Source organism: Sinohyriopsis cumingii, chromosome 19 (genome assembly GCF_028554795.1).
Source record: "Sinohyriopsis cumingii isolate HCF-2022 chromosome 19, ASM2855479v2, whole genome shotgun sequence".
Lineage (NCBI taxonomy): Eukaryota > Metazoa > Mollusca > Bivalvia > Unionida > Unionidae > Sinohyriopsis > Sinohyriopsis cumingii.
The window spans coordinates 27,779,913-27,802,253 of NC_142979.1; the positions used below are offsets into that span (position 1 = coordinate 27,779,913).

Sequence of the window (22,341 nt, forward strand, 5' to 3'; positions counted from 1 at the left end):
CACTCGGCCACCCGGGGCCTCGTTTCATTTTGTAACCAACACAGTATCATTCCCATCTTGCGATTGGAAAATCATAATAGCTAGATATTATGGCAACCATTCCTATGTAGACAAGAGTATTTCTGTTTTGAATTATGTCATTACAATATATTTTATACATTCCTTTTTTTCTGTTGGAACAAAATTTGCTTGGAAGTTTCACATTTTTTAAAACAGGGTCCACAATTTAAACAGAAATTTGCTGATTTTCCCCACTGGAAATACTTGTTATAAAATAGTATAAATCCGATAATCCCCCCTCGCTCCGGTAATCAGAGAGAGAGAGAGATATATGGATGGATGGATAGATATATAGATAGACAGACTGTGTTGACATAGGGGATGATTAAAAGGTTGAGAACACGTCTGGTCCTAACCTACGATTTGCATTTTACAATTGATCGGGAAGGTTGTTTTGCTTTAAGAACAGGTTATAAAAAGGCGACCATATCCTTTTTTTTGTATAGTATTTTGATACTTTCAGATTTAATAAGCGAATTTACAGAAAATAGTAATGCTTTCACCCTGACATTAATGTATTGACAAACAGTGTACAATGTGTTATTACAGGTACATGCCCTCCAGCAATCATTTTCATCAGCTAGTTTTTTTCTAATGGTGCTCATAACTATAAATGTCAATCCAAGCAATTGAATGACAGGTAATGTGTACTAAAGTGTCTATTTTGTGACAGTTGTAGAGCATACAACTTTACCATGTGCCTTCGTCACTTTCAGCTGTGCTCGAAACAAAACAAAACAAAACAAAACAAAAAACAAAAGCATGGGGAACTTTAGTTTTTCACGGAACAGCAGTAAATGCACGGACTGGTAATTATGCATACCATCAAACTGTGATCCACACAGTGGTTTTAAAGCCACTGCCACCACAGGATCTAATTTCAGCTGATTTATTGCAACAACGTATGCAATCTTTTGCTCAACATTTTTCATCAGATAAAAAAGGTAACACAGTAAAATAAATTTTAAAATCAATGAATAGTTTAAGCCGAAAATCAACCTACAAATGACTGAAAACGAGGCTGACCCTCGAGTCGCACAGCGGCGTAATTTCCCGACGTCGCTGGCAGTTAGATTGGCATACCGCCTGATTGACTCTGGCATAACGCAGTGTCAGTAGGTCAAATAAGACGCCGAAAAATTTCATTGTCGAATGCAATGTAGCTATTGCTATCTCGATAGAATTCGGGAAAAAAAATATCGGTCATCGCCCCCATTTTATTACAGGGAAATTTATTCAAGGAATGCCCACAAGGTGCACTTCTACCATGAAGAGCAAATTGATATATTTTTGCATTTCTAATTCTTAGATCTTATGCATTATATTAACTTTTAAAGAATTTGGGTTGCATATATTTTTATAAAATTATAATCATCTGTTTACCAAGAGTGTGTATTTACTTAAAGAAATTACATTCTTCCTTTGCTATTCAAGTTGTTTGACTGCATGATTTGATTGTAAAATCCTGTAAAATCTCTTTGTTACAGCAAGTTACAGTCCCTAAACGTTGTATATAGTGATGTGCCAAGGAGCTCATTGTGATCGAGGTGTAGCTTGAATTACGCTATTACCTCAAACCAGTATGTCAGTCCTAGCTTATTCTGCCTTTCTTTATTCCTTTGATAGATTTTTTTTCTACACCTAATCAAACATACCTATAGCCTGCAGGGCACCTGTCTAATGTAGCAATTAGAGGGTAACTTGTATGCATACGTAGCCTCTTTAATAGCGTCGCTGACCCTTTAAGAGACACTTCATTGATTTGTACAGTGCGACAAGTGGAGAAATAGAGGTGAAGTCGGTCATTAAGACGCATATTGGTGTGTTTGGTAGATAATAGTGCACTAGAAGATACGATATTTTTCAATTTGCAGTTTCAGGGATCAAAGGTCAGAGTTGATACAGGACCCCCTTTTTTAAAATAATTTTTTTAAAAAAAACCAAACTTTGTATTTTGAAAGAGCTGATTATTAAAGCCAGTACAGAGTGGGTGCAATGTTCTAGTCTCCACAACAATAACATGTCAGAACAGCGCATGCACTAGTTTCTCATTTCGCTGGATAGCGGAATAATATTGAATAGGACCGAGTTGAGCATATGCCAGACTCCTGGATCTGTATATCTTTTTTTATTTTTATTTTCTGTGCTTAGAGCTAAGGACTGTTATCTAAAATTATCTTGCATTGTAAACTCCGGATTTGTATTGGACTACATCTGGGGTTATAGAAAGTGTGTAGATGATGATAGGTGTCGTCACTGCACTGGGCCATGCTGTTACTAATCAAGTTGTTACAGTCACTAATTTTTCTTAGGCATTGAGGCATGTGCGCTGTTTGTAATGCCATACGTTGGCGGAACTCCAACGCTTGATATTGTACACTCTTCTGCAGCTGTTATTTGCTATTTATATTTGTTGTATGAGTGTCTGTCTGTCTGTCTGCCTACAATTTGTAATGTCAGACGTGGTTAATGAAATGCTTACTACTGTATACACCACTGCTACAGCTTTCGTTGTATGTTGTGTGCATATATGGTTTTGATGAGTGTCTGTGATTTGTAATGCCAGATGTAGGTGTTTAAAAGGTTACTACTGTATATACCACAGCTACAGTTTCCGTTGTATATTGTGTTCATTTATGGTTTAATGTCTGTCTGTACTTTGCAATGCTAGATGTTGTAATTACTCGGGAGAAAAAGTACGCTAATTCCTTGCTGCAGGAAGCCATGGTAGCTCAGTTGGTAGATAGTCGGACTCGTAGTTCAAGAGTTGCGGGATCGATACCTCTTGAGAACAGCCCGCGGCAGCTGCCCCATGAAAGTCCATGAGCGAGGGGCTTAGCTCCCATTTATTATGAATGATATATCCAGTAATGTAGTTAAGTGGATTTAAAACCAACAAAAATCCCTGTGCCGCATTGTGGTACCAACATGTCGTGTGCGTATTTGGGTTTTGAGTGTCTGTCGGTCTGTCAGTATGGAGTTCGTAATGCCACATGTGGGTCATTTAAAATTTACTACTATATATTGGTCACTAGAGGCATTTGGCAAGTGAAATTGGCACATGAATTTATTTCCGTTTTTCTTTCATTTTGTTGCCCAGGTTTTCACGGCTAAAATGGTATCAGCTTTGGCGTTGGCTCAAATTCTTTAATTGAATAATTTGTCCAGTTTTTTCTGTAGAAGTCTAGAACCAGCGAAAGTGACTGGAGTTTCTGTTGCTGAGAACCCGATTCTTTATTATTGAAAATATTATGGCGTTTTTCACTCATTGAACACATTTAGAGAGGACCCTTTAATGTATTGATCGAGTAAAAACCACTCATTCATTGATATATGGACAATCAACATGACATATTTTACAATGACATGACCATACTCAGAAGTAAGCCCACCCAAACAACGACGTGAAACTTGTAGCACAGAGGGTGCGCTGGTCGGGTTATCGTTTGGGATGTCTCGTAAAATAAGTACATTCGCAGTCATCTGACCCAGGGCGAACAAAAATGTCCGAATTCATAACGTTTTGTTACGAGACAACAGTTATTTCCCTATCTGCATGGTCCCACCTGCATCATTGAAGAAATAACAGATACTGTTTCTTGAAGTGATGTTCAGTCACTATTAAAATCAGTTGCTCTTAAAACTTAATTGCAAAACCTGTCAACGACCCAAATGTGAATAAAAGACTGACTTGTCAGTTTTAATTGAGGATCCGTTTGAGTGAACTAATAACTTATCATTAATTAATGCCTGATCGCCTGCAAAATATTAGGGATAATTTCCATTTCAGAAAAGCATTTGACATGTTTATCAGTTCTAGCAATCACATCATCTTTGACAACCTCGGGTAGACTTCATGGCTTTTTGAGGGACCGCTTGTACGTGTAATAAATACGACGGTAGATGGGGGTCTATGTTGTTTGCTGTACTGATTTTCCGCAAAAGTAGCTGCATGTTTAATGAGCGTACACTTTCCATGGTACTTTATGAGCGTTGTGACCTTGGCGCATGGTGTTCAAATGACAAGATGAATTGACACAAGTGTTTACAATGTTATGTGTCAGTAATCAAACTGTAGAACAAATTTTCTTGGAGACTTCTGCTCCATTCATAGTGTTGGTCACCGGTAGTAATCATAACATTGCAAATCAGGGTCTACCCTATAGATTTAATTGGTGTGGTCCCTGATTTGTTTGTATGTTATATGTTGGTGATCTGGATATATGCCGTTGGTTCCACCATTGAAGCGTGTCAGGATATGCATGCTTGTTTTTGATGGTCGATCTGGGTCATTTCTGTTGGTTCTTGAACAAGTGGAGACCATAATGTTATATGATGGTTGATCTGTGGGTGCGGTCCGTGATCTTGACGTTCTGTGCGTTGGTAGATCTGAGTATTTATTGTTCACTGTTGGATGCACGTTCAGGCTGTGATTTATCGTAAGCGAGCAGCACCTGATGCGATCATAGTATCACAACACTGACCTGTAACGGTAGTTCCCACACTTGTGCACAATGTTTGGCCAGTACTGTTAAAGCTACATCTGAACACCTGTGGAATGGACATCCGTTGATTGCCTGTGGCGCGCAGATGTTGCTGGGGATTGATTATTCACACCGTTTGAAGTTTTATACATATACACGCAAATAGGATATTTTACATTTTTTCACTGCATTAGACAATGAAATTTCAGAGACGAATTTTCTATTGAACTAACAGTAAAGGTTAAGACAGTATTCTATCGATCTTGCTCCATGACACGTTTTCTGTCAAAATATTGAACCAGTCACAAATAACTATCAGCAGATAATCCGTGCTCTTGAACTTTAAATTGGTGGATTGGCACATACCTTGAGTATTGGAAGCGAGTTCTTGTTCCAGGTATGATAAAATGTAGGTCAGTGGAGATAAACTAAATGCTAGTGAGAAAAAAAATAGTATAGGGCTAATGCAGCTTCTCCGGCCCCATCTCAAATGCCAAAACACATTTTACCCTAATTTGTGTTTAAAAGAATAATAATAAAACAAGCAAAAGCGATCATAACAGTTAATAATATCCAGTCCAATTTGCCAAGAAAATTATTGTAAGCAAGGAATAAAAAGAGTCAAAGTATCATGGCCAGGAACGTCATGCCCCCCCCCCGAATTTGCATGTGATGTAAAATGTAAAATTGCTGTTGCCTACATACGAAAAATAAGAAGTCCGTCAAGTTTTGCCCCCCCCCCCCCGGTTTTGCCCCCCTCCGAAAAAAAGTTGAAATGACGTCCCTGATCATGGCCTATTGATCTGTTTAAATGATCAAGAATCTTCTTTGTAAGTTTTTGATTTCTCGCGCAATCGTATTATAACTAGATCTCCGTTGTTCACGTAGGACAGTGGAGATCTGATGTTATTCAGATTGTTCTCTCGTTGACCGTTACACGTAAGCGTTCCCTATTTAATGGACCCCATCTTCCCGTTTTGAAATTGTTTTCTTCAGTTATGAAAGTTAAGTTAGTGGCGTGCTTATTGAGCACGTGTAGAGCAGTGGCAATCGCACTTCTTCATCTGAAAAGATAATGTTTCCAAGATATATGAATATAACCTAACACAGTTCTGAACTATGCCAACAATACATTTAAAAAACTGGACAGTTGTCGGCGACGTTTTTATTTGCAATCGGATAGAAAAGTGACAATGCAGGACAACAATTGCAAATTTCTCAATGAAGTCCCATCTTAGGATGTGAACTTTTTATGCACATTTTGACATTTTCACCCCACCTCCCACTCGATAGACCAGCTCCTCCTCCCCCCCCCCCCCAACTAAAGTGCAGAATTTATTTGGACTATGTTTTAAATTGATTAATTTCGGCAGGCCTGTCACCCAAACATAACCTGACTCCAACTGGTATATTCTGACGATGAACAACTCTCCCCCTAATCACAGTAAGTCAACCAGCTAGTTAAATCAGCCAGTGTTGACACTAAGCCGTGTTGTTGTCAATCAATACATAAAGTGGATACTGTACTAAGGAATGTCAGATGCCCTCCAAACACAAGGGGTTGTTTCTAAACCCGTCAGCTAATAATATCACAGACTTGCCGATTTCTATCGGATAGATTAGGTGCATAATTGAGTATATAATTCTGTAGACTATCTGGAGAATGAAACCACAGGAAATGGACCATTTCCAGTACATGTTTGTATAGTTCTTTTTGTGTTGGCTGTAATTTACAGAGCTGGTTGTTTCTCCAAAATTGTCAAGATGTACATAATTTTTATCTGATCAGCAACATAACTTTATGTTCAATTGCGATATTTTTTTCAGATGACATCATCAGTAGCTGTCATAACAAACATTCTCATTGGTACTTTTATATTTAGATTACCGCTGAAAAATATTGTTTTCTGTACTCCTAAACTACTCGGAGGATTGCTGTCGAACTTTGGATAGAGATTCATCTTGTGGTCTGGATGGTCCTGAATGAAAATGGTGCAGCTTGGTTATTCACAATGTCTGCCACAGCAACCATCTTGAAAATCTTGTTATTGCTACTCCTCCTAAATGGATGGTCATATGATTTATGATGTCTAAATGAACATGGTGCCAGTCTGATGTCTGATATCACCACCCCAGTACACTGGCCAATTTGAAAATCTTATTATTGCTACTCCTCCTAAATGGATGGTCATATTAACATGGGTTTTCCTTAAATGACTTACTATGGTGTCAAGTTGGTTCAGAGTGAAAATAGTGCTAATCTGATGTTTAGTATGGTGACCACGTCATGCATCTTGACAACCTTATCTCTACTTCTGAATGGATGGTCATATCAACATGACGTGAAAGACTTGTGATGTCTTGTTGGTCCTATGGATTAGTGATAAATTGATTTTCAAGATGGCTGCAGTGGTTGCCATATAGTATGTCTTTAAAATTCTGTTATAACCATGTCTCCTACATGGCTGGTCATATCGATATTTTGCTTTCACAAGAATTTAAAAATATATATATAATGTCTTGTCAGTTCATGAATAAAATATGCCAACCTGATATCCCATATGGCCACCATGACAGATTGAGAATCTTGTTATTGTTATGTCTCCAAAATGGAAAGCTGCATCAACATAGTGGTTTCTACCAGATTTTTTTATGATGTCTTGTTGGTCTTAAATGAATATTGTGCTCATCTGTGATCCACAGCAGGTGATTTGAAAATTTTGTTATTGCTAAAGGATATCAGAGATTTTTTAAGTTCCCTAGTTCAAGGAAGACATGTTCTTAACTTGAATTTCTGGAATTTCTTGTTTTTTGTAAATAGGTCAGGAGCATCTCTTCATTTGAAGGACTCTTGTTTATAAAGAATTTGAAGGACTTTTTTGTTTATAAAGAATTTGAAGGACTCATGTTTATAAAGAATGTGAAGGACTCTTGTTTATAAAGAATTTGAAGGACTTGTTTAGAATGAATTTTAAGGACTCTTGTTTATAAAGAATTTGAAGGACTTGTTTAGAAAGAATTTTAAGGACTCTTGTTTATAAAGAATTTGAAGGACTCTTGTTTAGAAAGAATTTGAAGGACTAATTTTTTGAAGGACTCTTGTTTATAAAGAATTTGAAGGACTCTTGTTTATAAAGAATTTGAAGGACTCTTGTTTATAAAGAATTTTAAAGGACTCTTGTTTATAAAGAATTTGAAGGACTATTTTGTTTATAAAGAATTTTTGTTATTCTTGTTGTTGCTTATATTTGCTAAGTACCTTGATGAATTCTTTTCATACATGGGATGTACGTTTATGAAGCCAGCCTATTCATTCTGCAACATGTGTTAATCCTTGAAGCAGGCCGGAACATTTTTATTTAATGCCTTATGACTTGTAATTAGCAGAAATACTGTTGGAAGGGTAGGGACAGGTTCACTGTACATATCACATAATTTGTAAATAAGTGTTAATATTGCTTATTATTGACAAGAAACCACCTGTAGATAAAATAATGGCCCATTGCCCCTGACAATAACCACAATGGTAGGGATAATGATTGGTGGTGGTGATGATGAATGTGATGATGATGATGACAATGGTGGCAAAGATGACAGTGATGGCGATTGTGATTGGGATAATAATTACAAAAAAAAAGATAACTTAGGTGGACATTATTTGCAAATGTGTCAGTTTCTGGACCAAAATACAATTATAATAATTAAAAAAAATTAGTAATACCAGTAAGCATATTTCGTTCAAATATTAATAAGCAAATTGCAATCATAACTTGTACAAAATCTCTTACAAAAGAAATTGAGCAACAATTTCTTATGCCTTTGATAAAGTATTCAGTAATGGGACTTTTATTTTATAACAGTGGAAAGGTATTAATCAAGTCAAGGCAGATAGTTTAAGTGACTGTTGAGCGAATCAATATTAGCCGATTAAGTCTACTCCTAACAAGCACTACTGGTATATTTTGGCCTTAATGGCTATTGAGTAATGTGAAGGAAGTCCTAGTCCCATAATTGATTGATTAAATTCAGTTTGGAGATAACCCCAATCAAATGGATAACCTTTAGCCTTATTGGTTGTCACACTAACATGTAGTGCCTTCACCTTCTGCAAGAGCCATTTGATGTGTATTTGGTGTGTACTGTATATTATCGCTTGTAAGTTGAATCCAACTGCAAATTGCACAGATCCATAGCTGCAGTTGCATAATGCACCAGCAGATCAGGGTCTGTGCAGTTTGTTGGGAGTAAACAGGAGATCAAACAACATGGACCTGGTCTGCAGGCATATGATGCAATGGCAGATTGCAGTGTTTCTTGAATTATAAGCAAGTACATATGATTGCTGCTCAATGGCCCTTGTACTTAAATCTGCCTTGTACTAAAAATAGATCATAACATCATTGTGCCTGGCAGCTGCCAAATTGTTTTAGGACAAAGCACCAAGAGACACTTTGTAACACCTAGTAATTCATGACATATATGCAAAAATAAAGTTGTTTTTATTTGCACTTCCCTCACTATGTAATGTTCTCATATATTCAGCTATAATATATGAGTGTGCACAGTAACAGTTTTATACATTTTATTTCTTTGTCATCCGTTTGTATTGTTTTCCAGTCTTTATTTAGTAAAACTCTCCTAGGTTCATATTAAGTGTGTGTGTGTGTTAAGTGTGTGTGTGTGTGTGTGTGTATATATATATATATATATATATATATATATATATATATATATATATATCCGTGTGTGTGTGTTTCCCACATGAATGTGATGAAACCAATAATATTTACTTTTATCCACTTTGTTTCCTTTTCAGTTAGTGTTTGTGTGTAAAATGTGTATCATTTTAAGGGTGGCTGTCGTCATTAGGGACAGCAATTTTTGTGTTGCTGTTTTCATCAATAAATGCATAAAATTATACCTCCCGACAATTGTTTTTGGTATATATCTTTTAATTAAGGAAATGTATTATCCACGTAGTATAAATATAATCAACCAGTACTGCTCTTTTCAACATCGTAATTCTAATGAGCATAATACATTCTTATATGTTCTAAACTGTCATAAAAAATTGTGATTTGTTTGTAAAATAGACATTGAAATAAGCACAAATTTTCTCTCCTCTTTTCTTAACTTTGTTTCCGATTAACATATCAGAAGCAGAAAAGGTTAATAAAATCACTAATGCATAATACCAACAAAACAAACAAAACCCCCAAACAAACATTGATGCATTGTTTTTAAATGGAATATCTATGTAACATTTCTAGATTATACATGCATATCACATCAAAGAAGCAGATTGTAATTATATGTGCTAAACAAAATATAAGAAATTGTCACTTTACTACATACACGCCTCTTGATTTAAAACATGAATCACACAGAATACTTTGACATTATTTAATGGGGGTGGGGGAATGGCAATTCCCTTGGAATTTTTATTTCAAAATATTTAGGGTATATCTATTGGTGATGAATTACAATCAGTTTGTTTATTTTACTGTTTTAGAAAGATTCATCAAATTTTATTATATGATTTATACAGTCTGCAGGCTTAAGCACCACTGTAACTAAATATTGGAATGCACATCCATATTCAGATGAACAGATTTAATGCCTGGTACATGATTTTCAGTAAGAACAATAATACGAACAATAATGACTGCTCCGGTGGCTTTGTGGTTAGAGCGTCTGCCTTGGAAGCTGGAGGTCATTGGTTTGAACCCCGGCCAAGTCATACCAAAGACTTACAAAATTGGTACTGACAGCTGCTTCACTAGGCGCTCGGCATTAAGAGGTTAGTGTTAGGACTGGTCGGCCTGGTGTCAGGATAATGTAACTGTGGGACATCATGCTACATGTCTGCAGCATGATGTCCCAGTGTTAGACATCACTATAAACTGCCACACTGCAGGCATCATAGTAATTTGACTGAAAGATTGTTAAAGCTACGTTAAAAATCCTAATCACACACACGAGCAATAACATGGAAAAGAACACTGAACGCCATTACACTGGTTCGCCTTATCGGAATGGCTAATTTTAGAAACTGACATCACTGCATGTAACTTTTCACAGAAGTAAAAAGTACAAGCACCATGCTTTGTAAACAGTAAGGAGCATAGACAGAAGAAGGGCCTGTATCAAGAGTTTTTTAGCTTGGGACTTAAGAAATGGGGACTGTATAAAGAGTTTTTGCTTTGGACCCAAGAAATGGGGACTGTATAAAGAGGTTTTTTTTAGCTTGGGACCCAAGAAATGGGGACTGTATAAAGAGTTTTTCTTAGCTTGGGACCCAAGAAATGGGGACTGTATAAAGAGTTTTTGCTTTGGACCCAAGAAATGGGGACTGTATAGAGAGTGTTATTGCTTTGGACCCAATAAATGGGGCCTGTGTCAAGAGTATTACAGCTTTGGACCCAATAAATGGGGCCTGTGTCAAGAGTATTACAGCTTTGGACTGAAGAATATAATCACTGGCTTGGAGTATCTGTAGTGCCCACCACACATACTGTTTTTCCTTTTGTTCAGTGTTTTTGATTGGGTATTGTGCCCACCACACATACTGTTTTTCCTTTTGTTCAGTGTTTTTGATTGGGTATTGTGCCCATCACACACACAGTTTTTCTTTTTGTTCAGTGTTTTTGATTGGGTATTGTGCCCACCACACATACTGTTTTTCCTTTTGTTCAGTGTTTTTGATTGGGTATTGTGCCCACCACACATACTGTTTTTCCTTTTGTTCAGTGTTTTTGATTGGGTATTGTGCCCATCACACACACAGTTTTTCCTTTTGTTCAGTGTTTTTGATTGGGTATTGTGCCCACCACACATACTGTTTTTCCTTTTGTTCAGTGTTTTTGATTGGGTATTGTGCCCACCACACACACAGTTTTTCTTTTGTTCAGTGTTTTTGATTGGGTATTGTGCCCATCACACACACAGTTTTTCTTTTGTTCAGTGTTTTTGATTGGGTATTGTGCCCATCACACACACAGTTTTTCTTTTGTTCAGTGTTTTTGATTGGGTATTGTGCTCATCACACACACAGTTTTTCCTTTTGTTCGGTGTTTTTGATTGGGTATTGTGCCCATCACACACACAGTTTTTCTTTTGTTCAGTGTTTTTGATTGGGTATTGTGCCCATCACACACACAGTTTTTCTTTTGTTCAGTGTTTTTGATTGGGTATTGTGCCCATCACACAAACAGTTTTTCTTTTGTTCAGTGTTTTTGATTGGGTATTGTGCCCATCACACACACACAGTTTTTCCTTTTGTTCAGTGTTTTTGATTGGGTATTGTGCCCCATAAGAAGAGCAGGCTTGCTGCTGTCCATAAAAAATATTATACAGATGCCTTATAGTAACACATGGTGGCCGATATCATATAGAGAGTATGGGCTGCTTCTTCATATCCAAGGTCATCAGTTGACTTTCATTGTCCTTACATTTAGATCATGCAGTTTACTTTGTTTTTATGCCTCTATATGCTCAGGATGTAAGGTAGACCTTTTTTACCCTCATTTTGAAAGAGTTCACTAATGGAGGAAGCAGTCACAGTTGCTCTGTGGTTCGTGAGTCTAACTCAATCGAAAGGGTGCATCTTTGTATTCTACCACTGGAAAAGTCTATCTGCATCTGTGGTGTGTCCTTGGGCAAGGCACTTCACTCCAGTTGCCTTGGTATTAATCCACTTTTGTTGCCATGCCAGAAAACACCAAATATACTAAATCAAGTACACTACTTTTCCTGCTTGCATATACATGTACTCATAAAATTCGGATTTTACCAGTATAATGTAATGTGATAATTTCAGGGATGAACTGTATTTTTTTAAACCAATTTACAGCTGTCAGTATTAATACAGAAAAAAGAATATTTAACTGTCAGCAGAAGAGAGATCTGTTTCTGATGTCATCAATAAAATTTATTTTAAAAAATTAAAAGGAAAATAGGCTATATTCTTTAAAACCAGCTCAGGCTATCAGTTTTAACTTCTTAAAGCAATAATTAACTGATGTGTCTGTACATGTGTATTATGTGTTAGGTCTGGTTAGTACTGCTAGATTATTTGTCATACAAATGCTTATCTTTCAATGCACAGTATGTAAGTATTCATTAGACCACAGTACATCAACTTCTGTGTTGGTAGCTGACATGGTTACTATTCACATGTGTCCTGATCGTGTTTTGCTGCAAATGTGTTCTATCCAGTAATTTTTTTTAAAATGAGAATTGAACAGGATACTGTTTTCTTTTGGGAAGACGTTTCAGTCTTTGAAAGTGATAAAGCAAGTCAAGAACAGTGGCTAACATGAGCATTATTTGACTGCAATAGAAATGTAAGCACTTGCATTAGTCATCTCAGCCCTCGTACTCATACTTATTCACAATAAGTTATTTCATTGCACAAGGAAACTGCACCTTTACTTTTGTTTTGAAGATAGAACCATGATGTCTTCCAGATTTAAGTGAATACATGATATTGATAAGAAATCATTCTTGCAGTGCAAAACAAATGCTTGGAGTCATGCACCTGATCAAACAGATCAGCCTGCAATGGCAAATAAGGTTGAATAAAAATCACAGATTACCTAACAGGCAGTAAGTTTAGAAATATTTATTTTATATTGTCATGGAGGAGAATGGGATACAAACAGATCACAGGTGCCTGTCTGTCTGTCTGTCTGTAATCTGCATGCTAGAGGAAGAACAAATCTGTCAACACATAAAAAAGGGCACTACATATCACTGACACACCTTCTAAAGATGGAAAGACAAACAAGTTGATATGTGTATTGATACTGTATCATATCGTAGGCTGTGCATCATGAATCATAAATGCGGTAGAGGTGTCTGATTTCACTCTCGTTTTGAATACAGTAGAGTTGCATGATGTCAGTGCCTCATGGTGCAAATGTTTTTTCTAGGAGATAAAACCTGCATGCATATATTTGAATCTCAGTTAGCATAGCTAATTTTTTACCTCATTTGCTATCTTGGGTTGCCAGTAGGAATGCTTGGGCCAGGCTAAGAGCTTGTACAAATATTTAGAACATTTAACACCTAATGAAATTAGATGTAGACTGAAAAATTGTACATCTTATCCACAGCCAACAACTGCACATACTGGTAACAATCATGTATGATAGTAATGTGTATACATTGTATTGAACACAAGAACATTACATGGTCAGTTTTTTATTGGCATTTTGGATGCACTTGTGCCTTTTCTAAAAATCTTGGTTGCACAAGTGCATAAAATATATTGACATATTTCTTCCATGACTTTAATTTAAACTATGCAGTAGGCATGCATGCAGTATATTGTATATTTTAAACTCTAGTAGGCATGCATGTGGTATATTGTATATTTTAAACTGTGTAGACGGCATACATACAGTATCATAATTGTATAGATTTAACTGAAGTAGGCATGATGCCATATATTGTATATTTTAAACTCTAGTAGGCATACATGCAGTTATTGTGTATTTTAGACTCTAATAGGCCTGCATTTTGCGTATTTTATACATGCAAATCAACAAAAGCATGTAGACATTTGTAAATGTCTTCAGATTATGTAAAACGATTTATTTTCAAGTGTTTGCAAAATTGTCAGTTTATTTCTCGGCTGTAAGCACAGTCCCTGTTATATAATGGTATATTCAGTTAATGTAAAAAATAATATTGGTACACATTTCAGATAATTCTTGATCATTGTGAAAACAAAAAAGCAGTTTAATTGAACATGCCCAAAATTAGTCTTGGTCACTAGGCCATTGGATGCATGAGAAAGGTGTGACTAAAGTTTGAATAGTTACTAAGACTAAATCTGGAAGTGTAATTTTGTACTTTGAACAGGTCAAAATACTCTCATATTAAAAAAAACCCCAAAATAAATGCCAAACAAGGACTTAAAATACCCAATAAATTCTAAGCAAGGGTGTAAAATACCCAGTATATAATATTCTTGTTGAAAGCTTTGTTGCAATTACAATTTTAATCTGGTCCAAGTGTGAACAACATGGAACCTGATCTGTCATTGTATAATGAGGTGACAGATCAGGGTCTGTGTTGCTTGTTCTCCAGATTACATGTAACAAACTGTATAGACATAGATCTGAATTGCAATGGCAGATTGAACGTTATGGACTTATCATTAAATCTGGTTTTCTCTTTTTTTAAAAGAAATATGCAAATGGGAAGCTGCATTCTCTGAAGAAATATGTTCCGAAACAGAAGTCAAATACCTTGTCCTATCGGTCCAGACATCGACCAAATAGCACCAAAAGGAGAGATAGAAAGGTTAGTTTAGCTTATTTTGTTTTGTCTTTGGTGGTTTGGAAGAAGTGTTAGAGAAATTGTTTTTAACAGTATTTATAGTGTTTAGTAATATTGATGTACAAATGGGAATTCAAGGTGTAATTACAAGGAGATAATTTCAGTATCATTTTTTGACACATGTTGGAGATGCATGTATTATTTTCTTGTTTTAATTTTGAAAACTGTTACTGTTCTGGATATTTCTGTAAATACATGCATTACCAATTGCAGTTACACGTGTAAAAATGAATTCTGCAGATTTTCTATGTTATTGGTTTTATTGGCACTTTTAAGACATTATTGACCAAATCATGCAGAAGAAATGTGAGCAGGGCACTTTCTCCAAGACTGTTACTGAGGCAGCTTACCAGGTTTGGGCAGTTATCGAAGCTGTAATTGTTGGATTATGAGGGTTTTTTTGCACATCCAGTGGAGTTTCTTGTGCAGATGGTACTTTTGTGTGTGCCATTTAAGATCACAGAAAGTTATATTCGTGTTAATATTAATTTATTTGCACTTATAATTAAGTATTCCTTTTTTAAAATCTCTTCCAGAGATGAGAAATTATATTGTATTATAATTCCTATAGAATTTGTTTTCATTGATAAAAAATACTTTCGTGTAAGCCTTTAAACCTACTATCTGTAGAAAAACATTGGAACGATGGTAAGAATTTATAAAGTGTTATGTGTATTTGATTTAATTTATTTGTCTGTAAGTTTTTAAATCTTTTTATTTTTATTTCATTACATATTAAGTAATGTAATTTCGTTTTCTAGGAATTTGATATTTTCCAGAATTAGCTTGACCTGTTTTGTCGAAAACACCTAAAAATAGAACTTTGTATCCTTATGCTGACCTAGTCCCTGGCCTTGATTGAGAATCAAGTAAACAACTTATTTTGTTTCTCATTGATTCTTAATGTGTGAATGATAATAGTGAAATCGAGGCTGACTTGGAAGTCGATGTATTAGGATGTATTCAGAAATAGCCCCCAAAATGTGTTTCCTACTCACATTTCAGGAGAAAATGACAAAAGCCTACAGGGGTTAACGAGTTCAATACATTACAGTATCAAATGCATGTGGATAAAAATAGAAAAGAACATCCAGTTGTTGTAATCTAGTATAATGGTTGTTGTTGTTCTAGGGTTTAACGCCATTTTTCAGCACAAGATAGGCTATACATGGCGGCTAGTATAACTGGTGGAGGAAGAACCCTGGAAAACCCAGGGAAGAACCACCGACCCACGAGAAGCTACTGGCAGGCTTTCCCACGTACCCACACTAGCTGAGCCTTGGACTTGAACCCACACAGACAGAGGTGAGATAGCAGTGATCTGGAACGGTGAATGCTTTAGACCACTTGGCCACTCAGGGCCCCTAGTATAATGATGACAAAAAAATTAATTCATGATTTTCTAGTCTTGTCTGTCCTAGTTTAAGGAGTCTTGCTACTGGTTACATCTTTTGACAAATCCTTGTATAAAACGGTCAAGTAGAATGAACGATTTTGGTGTGCTAGGCATAATTTTTAAATTTTAAATTGAAATGTGGCCCCTTATCATCAGTCATTTGTTAGTATTAGGAATAGCATCTTTAATAAATTTTTTCCCAGGCATTTACATACAATTTAGTATTGTACTTGCTTATAAGTCAAACATTGAAGATCCTGATCTGCCTTAGCATAATGTGCATGCAGATCAGGGTCTATGCTGTTTCTTTTACTGATTACTCCTTACAGACTGCACAGAACCAGACCTGCCAGTACATAATGCAATGGCAGATCTGGGTCTGTACAGTTTGCAGTTGTTCTCTTATAAATGGGTACATACAGTATGTAAAAAGGTCCCTTATAGGTACTGCTATGCTAACTGATTTCCTTATATATTTGTATTATTGTTCACAAGTTGCAGTTCATTAGTTATTAGCATGCCCACACAGACATGAATAACTTTATTGAATAATAACTTGGGCTGAACATTGGTTATGCCAGGATTCTGTAGAAATAGTTGCAATTGAACAGAATAACCCAATGTTTGGTTTAAAGAGATCATTCCTGAATAGTCCAAAACACATTGGGAGAGCTTCCTCAGCCAATGCATAAGCCAGGAATAAACATTTTAGTTTTTGTTCATATTTAATGCTAATGTCTTGTCAATATTGATATCTTTATATTCTATGTATGTACTTGTTTTCTAGTCAAATCCAGCATTAAACAACATGGACCCTGGGCTGCCATGAATAATGCAATCAGATCAGCAACTATGTACTTTATTCTACTGAATGCACCTAAGAAACTGGAGAGACCCAGATCTGTCAAGGCATTATGCAATGATAGATATGGGTCAGTGCAGTTTGTAATTTGACTCAGCTTTTGAGTATATATATATAGGTCAGTAGATCTCTAGTCAAAATCAGAGAGTTTTTTTAAATAATTATTTTCACAGGAACTGCAGTAGTGTGCAATAAAAGCCCACTGGGTTAATTAGCTTTGTGATACCTTAATATGAGATGACAAGTAGACCTTAATTAAGTGGTCGGAATTGGTAGATATTGTGAAATCTGGAATATATTTGCTGTTTTTGTATTAAAAAAGCAAGTTAATAACCAGATGTTGTTGTTATTATGAGAGTGGTTTTATTTTGGGAAGAGATGGAAGATCTGTAGGTATTCAAATAGAAAATCAGTGTCTTGGCTTGCCCACACCATCACAAGTGCAGGACTCCTGATAGCAGACGTGCACCAGTTACCTCCCTTGGTCCATCAGTAGAACTGATTCAAGAGATTATTTGGGAATGCTAGCGACTCTAATTGAACAAAGCATAACTGGCATGTATTGATCAATAGATACAGCCAGAAAGTTCTCATTGTGGTTGTTGTTTACTTATGAATACTAAAATTGAGTCTCTCTCATTCTGAAATGGGTAATCTATGCATCTGCAGTTAGTTTGATTACTGTTAGAACTTGAAACATTATTATCCCTTTGGTTCTGCCTATCCAAGCATGTATGCATTCATGCTTGTATCCGGATGTGTGTGCACAAATTATGTGTGATTTTTTTTCTGGCTGGATATGTGTGCATGTTTGAATTATGTGTGGTCATGCCTTTCTGATTGTGTGTGTGTTTGTGTGTCTGTGTACCCATGTGTGGTTGGGTGGTCATGCTTATGCCTGGCTGTATGTGTGGATGTGAATAATGTGTCCTCATGTCTGGCTGTATGTGTGGGTGTGAATAAAGTGTGCTTATGCCTAGCTGTATGTGTGGGTGTGAATAATGTGTGCTCATGCCTGGCTGTATGTGTGGGTGTGAATAATGTGTACTCCTGCCTGGCTGTATGTGTCTGTGTGAATAATGTGTGCTCATGCCTGGCTGTGTGTGTGTGTGTAAATAATGTGGGCTTATGCCTGGCTGTATGTGTGTGTGTGTGTGAATAATGTGTTCTCATGCCTGGCTGTATATATGGGTGTGAATAATGTGTGCACATGCCTTGCAGTTCATGTGATGTGTATTATTAATATTATGCAACTCATCTTAAACTTGTAAAAATAAAACACTGTGATATTATTATAGGTGGTCTGTAGATGAATACTATGGTTGTACAATTTTGATGATCTCTTGGAGGCAGTAGGGTTAGGTCAGTCATAGTACAACTTCATGCATATTCCATTGGACCACTGACCAGTACCACAACATCTACATAATTGTCACTTATTATCATGGCCATACTCGGATACATGTGATCACACTAGTCAGTTTTCCAGAAAGTTTAAACATTTACTCTTTTATAATGTGTTACACACCATTTCATGACCAAAGCTACTTTGAAATGCACCTGTGCTGTTCCAGGACCAGGTGAGATCATGAAAGGACTACTCTTATGCAGCTTTACCTGATCCTTAAATTTGCATCGGATGATTTAGTGACCTCTAACTGATTCTCAAGTGGCTATGGGCCATTTAGTAACCTTTACCTGGTCCAGAAATAGCACTGACCATATAGTGGCCTTTACCTGGTCATGAAATTGCTATGGGCCATTTAGTGACCTTTGTCTGGTCCTGAAATGCACTGGGTCATTTTGTAACATTACTTGATAATGAGGGATTTTCTCACTCATTCTAATTCTGAAATGGGATATGGTCATTTTGCAACTGAACAGTTGACCTGGTCCTGATAACAGCATCATACTGTTTTGTAACCAAGTATATTTTCTCCTGCTTTCTAGAGACCATAAAATTCCCATAGCTGTTTTGAGAACTGAACTTTATTTTATTCTAGTTAACTGGTTTTATACGTGTCCTGTTATTATAAATATTAATTTTACAAACTTTAGCTAGTTATTTTTTTTTTACAGCAATTTTCTTGTGCTAAGTATATGAAATTAACAAAATAAACATTTTAGTGAATTTTTCAAGTCAGTCTGTGAGAGTTCATGACTAAAGTATCCTGAAGAAACATTAATAATAATGATAATAATAATAATAAAAAAATTTCTTTAATGAGGATAACACATTTGGTCATGACTGACCCATCTGCCATGTGGTCCTCAGTTTTTGTAATTGGCTATGTTAAAAAAAATAATCATTAAAAAAAATACAAGACCAAGCACAGGTGCTCGATGCGAGCTTGATGTTGAGAAAAAAAAAACACAGAAAAGTCAATGATGGCTTGATGGATAGAAAAATATCTCAGGAGTAAAACAAGCCATATAGTTTAGTATATTTATTGATGACTCTTCTAAATTACCCACAACTTCTTCTCAAATTTGACCATTTCAGTATTGAAGTTTAACTGACATGTCTTGTGGTTTTCATGATTTTTTGGTGTGTTAACATTGTGTCTTTCCATGTGATAACCTGTCCTGCAAACAAGTGACTGGTTTTGTGTGTAGTTTGAGGGATATCTCTTATGCATATTACAAGTTCATTTCACACAGCATTGTGAATTTTATCACTTCTGTAACTTAGTAAGTAAATTTTCAGGTCGTCACCATTAAATGTAGCTAAAAGTACCTAATTCTTTTTAAATACATTGTGTAATACAAATTAGGTACTTTTAGCTACATTTAAATGCTGTCTTGCAGTTACAGATAGATTAAAATTTATGATGCTGTGTAGAACTTGCTATACAAGATGCAGCTGATTGAAAACTTTGTTTGCCTCGAGCCAATGAAACTCCTGGAGCAAAGAATCTTTGAGCTCCCATTTTCTGTTCATTTATTGTATTTATTGTATTCCTTATCATAGTCCAGTTTAGTTTTAGTCTGTTCTGTCGACTTTTCATTAAACTTTTCATCATTCGGCCTAAGCTTTATAAGAAAACGATTCATGAGATGCATTCATGGGAAAATTCATCATAGTTGCTTACAAAGGTTTTTAAGGAGTCCATTAATTGGTTCAAAACAACAGATTCCTCTGGAAAGCCCTATCCTCCAGCCAGTGAAATTCATTCTGATGTAACCATTATAAGATATTGCCTAAGCCAGTACTGTTTGCCCCTGTGAAAAAAAATGAAGAACTGTTTGTGAATTGTAGTTGAGATCGTATTATAAGCAAATATATACTATGTCTTTTTCATTGTGGACATAAATACTGCAGGATTATTATCAAAGACATAAATTTGTATACACATTAAAACTGATCAGAAGACCTGATAAAATGGGAAGATAGTTGTTAATGTCAAGTGGGTGGCCTAAGGTGCTAGCCTTTACAGACCACTGACAATTCACCTCTGCATGGGTTTCGGTCGAGGCTTGGCCAATGAGGGTATGCGAGAAAGTTGGATGGTAGCTTCTTATGGGTTGGTAGATCTTCCCAGGATTTTAGTTGACTCCACGAGATATACTCATTACTGGCTGTTATGTATAGCCTGCCATGTGCTGATAAATGGCATTAAACACACAATATCAAACATGCATTGGCAGAAGCCTGAAAAAGCAATCATGTTGGTAACTGCATGCATGTCCAGCTATCTGTGCACTACCCATGTCCAGCTGCATTTGCAGTGGAATCCACATGCATGTCCAGCTATCTCAACAACCATCCATATGTCCAGTCACACCTGAGATTAACCTGAATTTGAAAGTTTTGAAACTAAGTTGTTTTTCGCTAAATTTAAAGTAGATTGGACAAAGAATATGTTTTGTTTTTCTTTTAAATTTTTGAAAAGAAGTTATGTTTTAGTATAATATAGAAACAAGCCACAATTTATTATTATTATCATTATTATTATTATTATTATTATTATTATTGAAAGCTGTTTTTGAAATTAAATTTATTGTAAAGAACTTGATAACTTGATGTAAAGGCCTTGTCGACAGGTTGACAATTATTGCATTGTCCTAAAGGCAGTAGTAAGAGAAATCGGTATGAAAATACCATCTTGATTTTGAGGCATCTATGACGTGTCTGATATGCTTATTGCCTGGAGCAAACAGTTGGAAAAATAAACCCGACACGATGATTATTCATAACTTGAAGATATGATGGAGGAATCACAGTGCCACCAGCCCTGGTGGCCCCATATTATTTCAACATGTATTACAGGATCATTTTCATACAAGTCATCATATTCACAATGTCAAGGTAACAATATGAGATTTCAAGAAAGTTATGTCCAAACTGGAAAATTGTTTAAGAAAAAATACCAGCTATTCAGTCAAGGCTTTAACTATGGTATATGAGACCAAATTTCTTTATACCGGATCTTTATTATTTGTGTTGTAGTATCAGCTTGTAAGTAGTATATTGTATGTTAGAATACTATATGCTTTTTTTTCTTGGTTTCGGCTTCACTTTATCATGCCAGAGAAATAGAAGCAAAGTGCTTTTCTCTGAAAAACAATGAAACAGCTTTCTTGGTCTGGCTTGGTGGTGTATTGAACCTGCAACTCCTGAATTTTGAGCCTAACACTCGACCGACTATGCTACTGTAGCTTCTGGCATACCATGAAGAGACAAAAGAGTCCAAGCTTCATCAAATTGACAAAAAGTCGTGAATTAAGATAACATATATACTTGCATACAAGTCGGATCCAATTGCATATTGCATAGACTCACATCTGCGTTTGCATAATGTGCCAGCAGATCTGGATCTGTGCAGTTTGTTAGGAGTAATCAGTAGAACAAACAACATTTTGGCTTGATCATTTTCTTGCACAAAATGGTGTCAGACAGCAGAGATTCATGCTGACATTGGATCATGGTTATGGATGTCACTATTTGCAGGGTAAACAGACAGATAGTCAGCACTGTACCAGGATTTTAATATTTGTGAAAAGTATCCTGATTCTGATATTCAGTTTTTTTAGTTCTTGGATGAAGCTATCTTTTTATGTGAGAGTTGAATCATTCTGACACTTGGGTTGGAATAGTTGTGGTTGAACTCGTGAGATTAGACCTTAACTTGATGCATTATAAATTGCCAAATTTTGCACAGGTTTTTAGTCAGTATTGTACATAAGTTCAC

General features: G+C 36.0%; 1 protein-coding gene across 2 annotated transcripts in view; it reads left to right on the top strand.

Annotated features, from left to right (window-relative positions):
• LOC149775332 (uncharacterized) overlaps positions 1–22,341 on the top strand; it is a 283,479-nt gene that overhangs the window by 95,160 nt on the left and 165,978 nt on the right. For both annotated transcript variants that reach the window (XM_089944066.1, XM_089944067.1), the window contains exon 2: positions 14,739–14,855. In XM_089944066.1, coding sequence (XP_089800192.1) covers positions 14,739–14,855 — 117 coding nt within the window. The remainder of the gene's footprint in view (positions 1–14,738; positions 14,856–22,341) is intronic.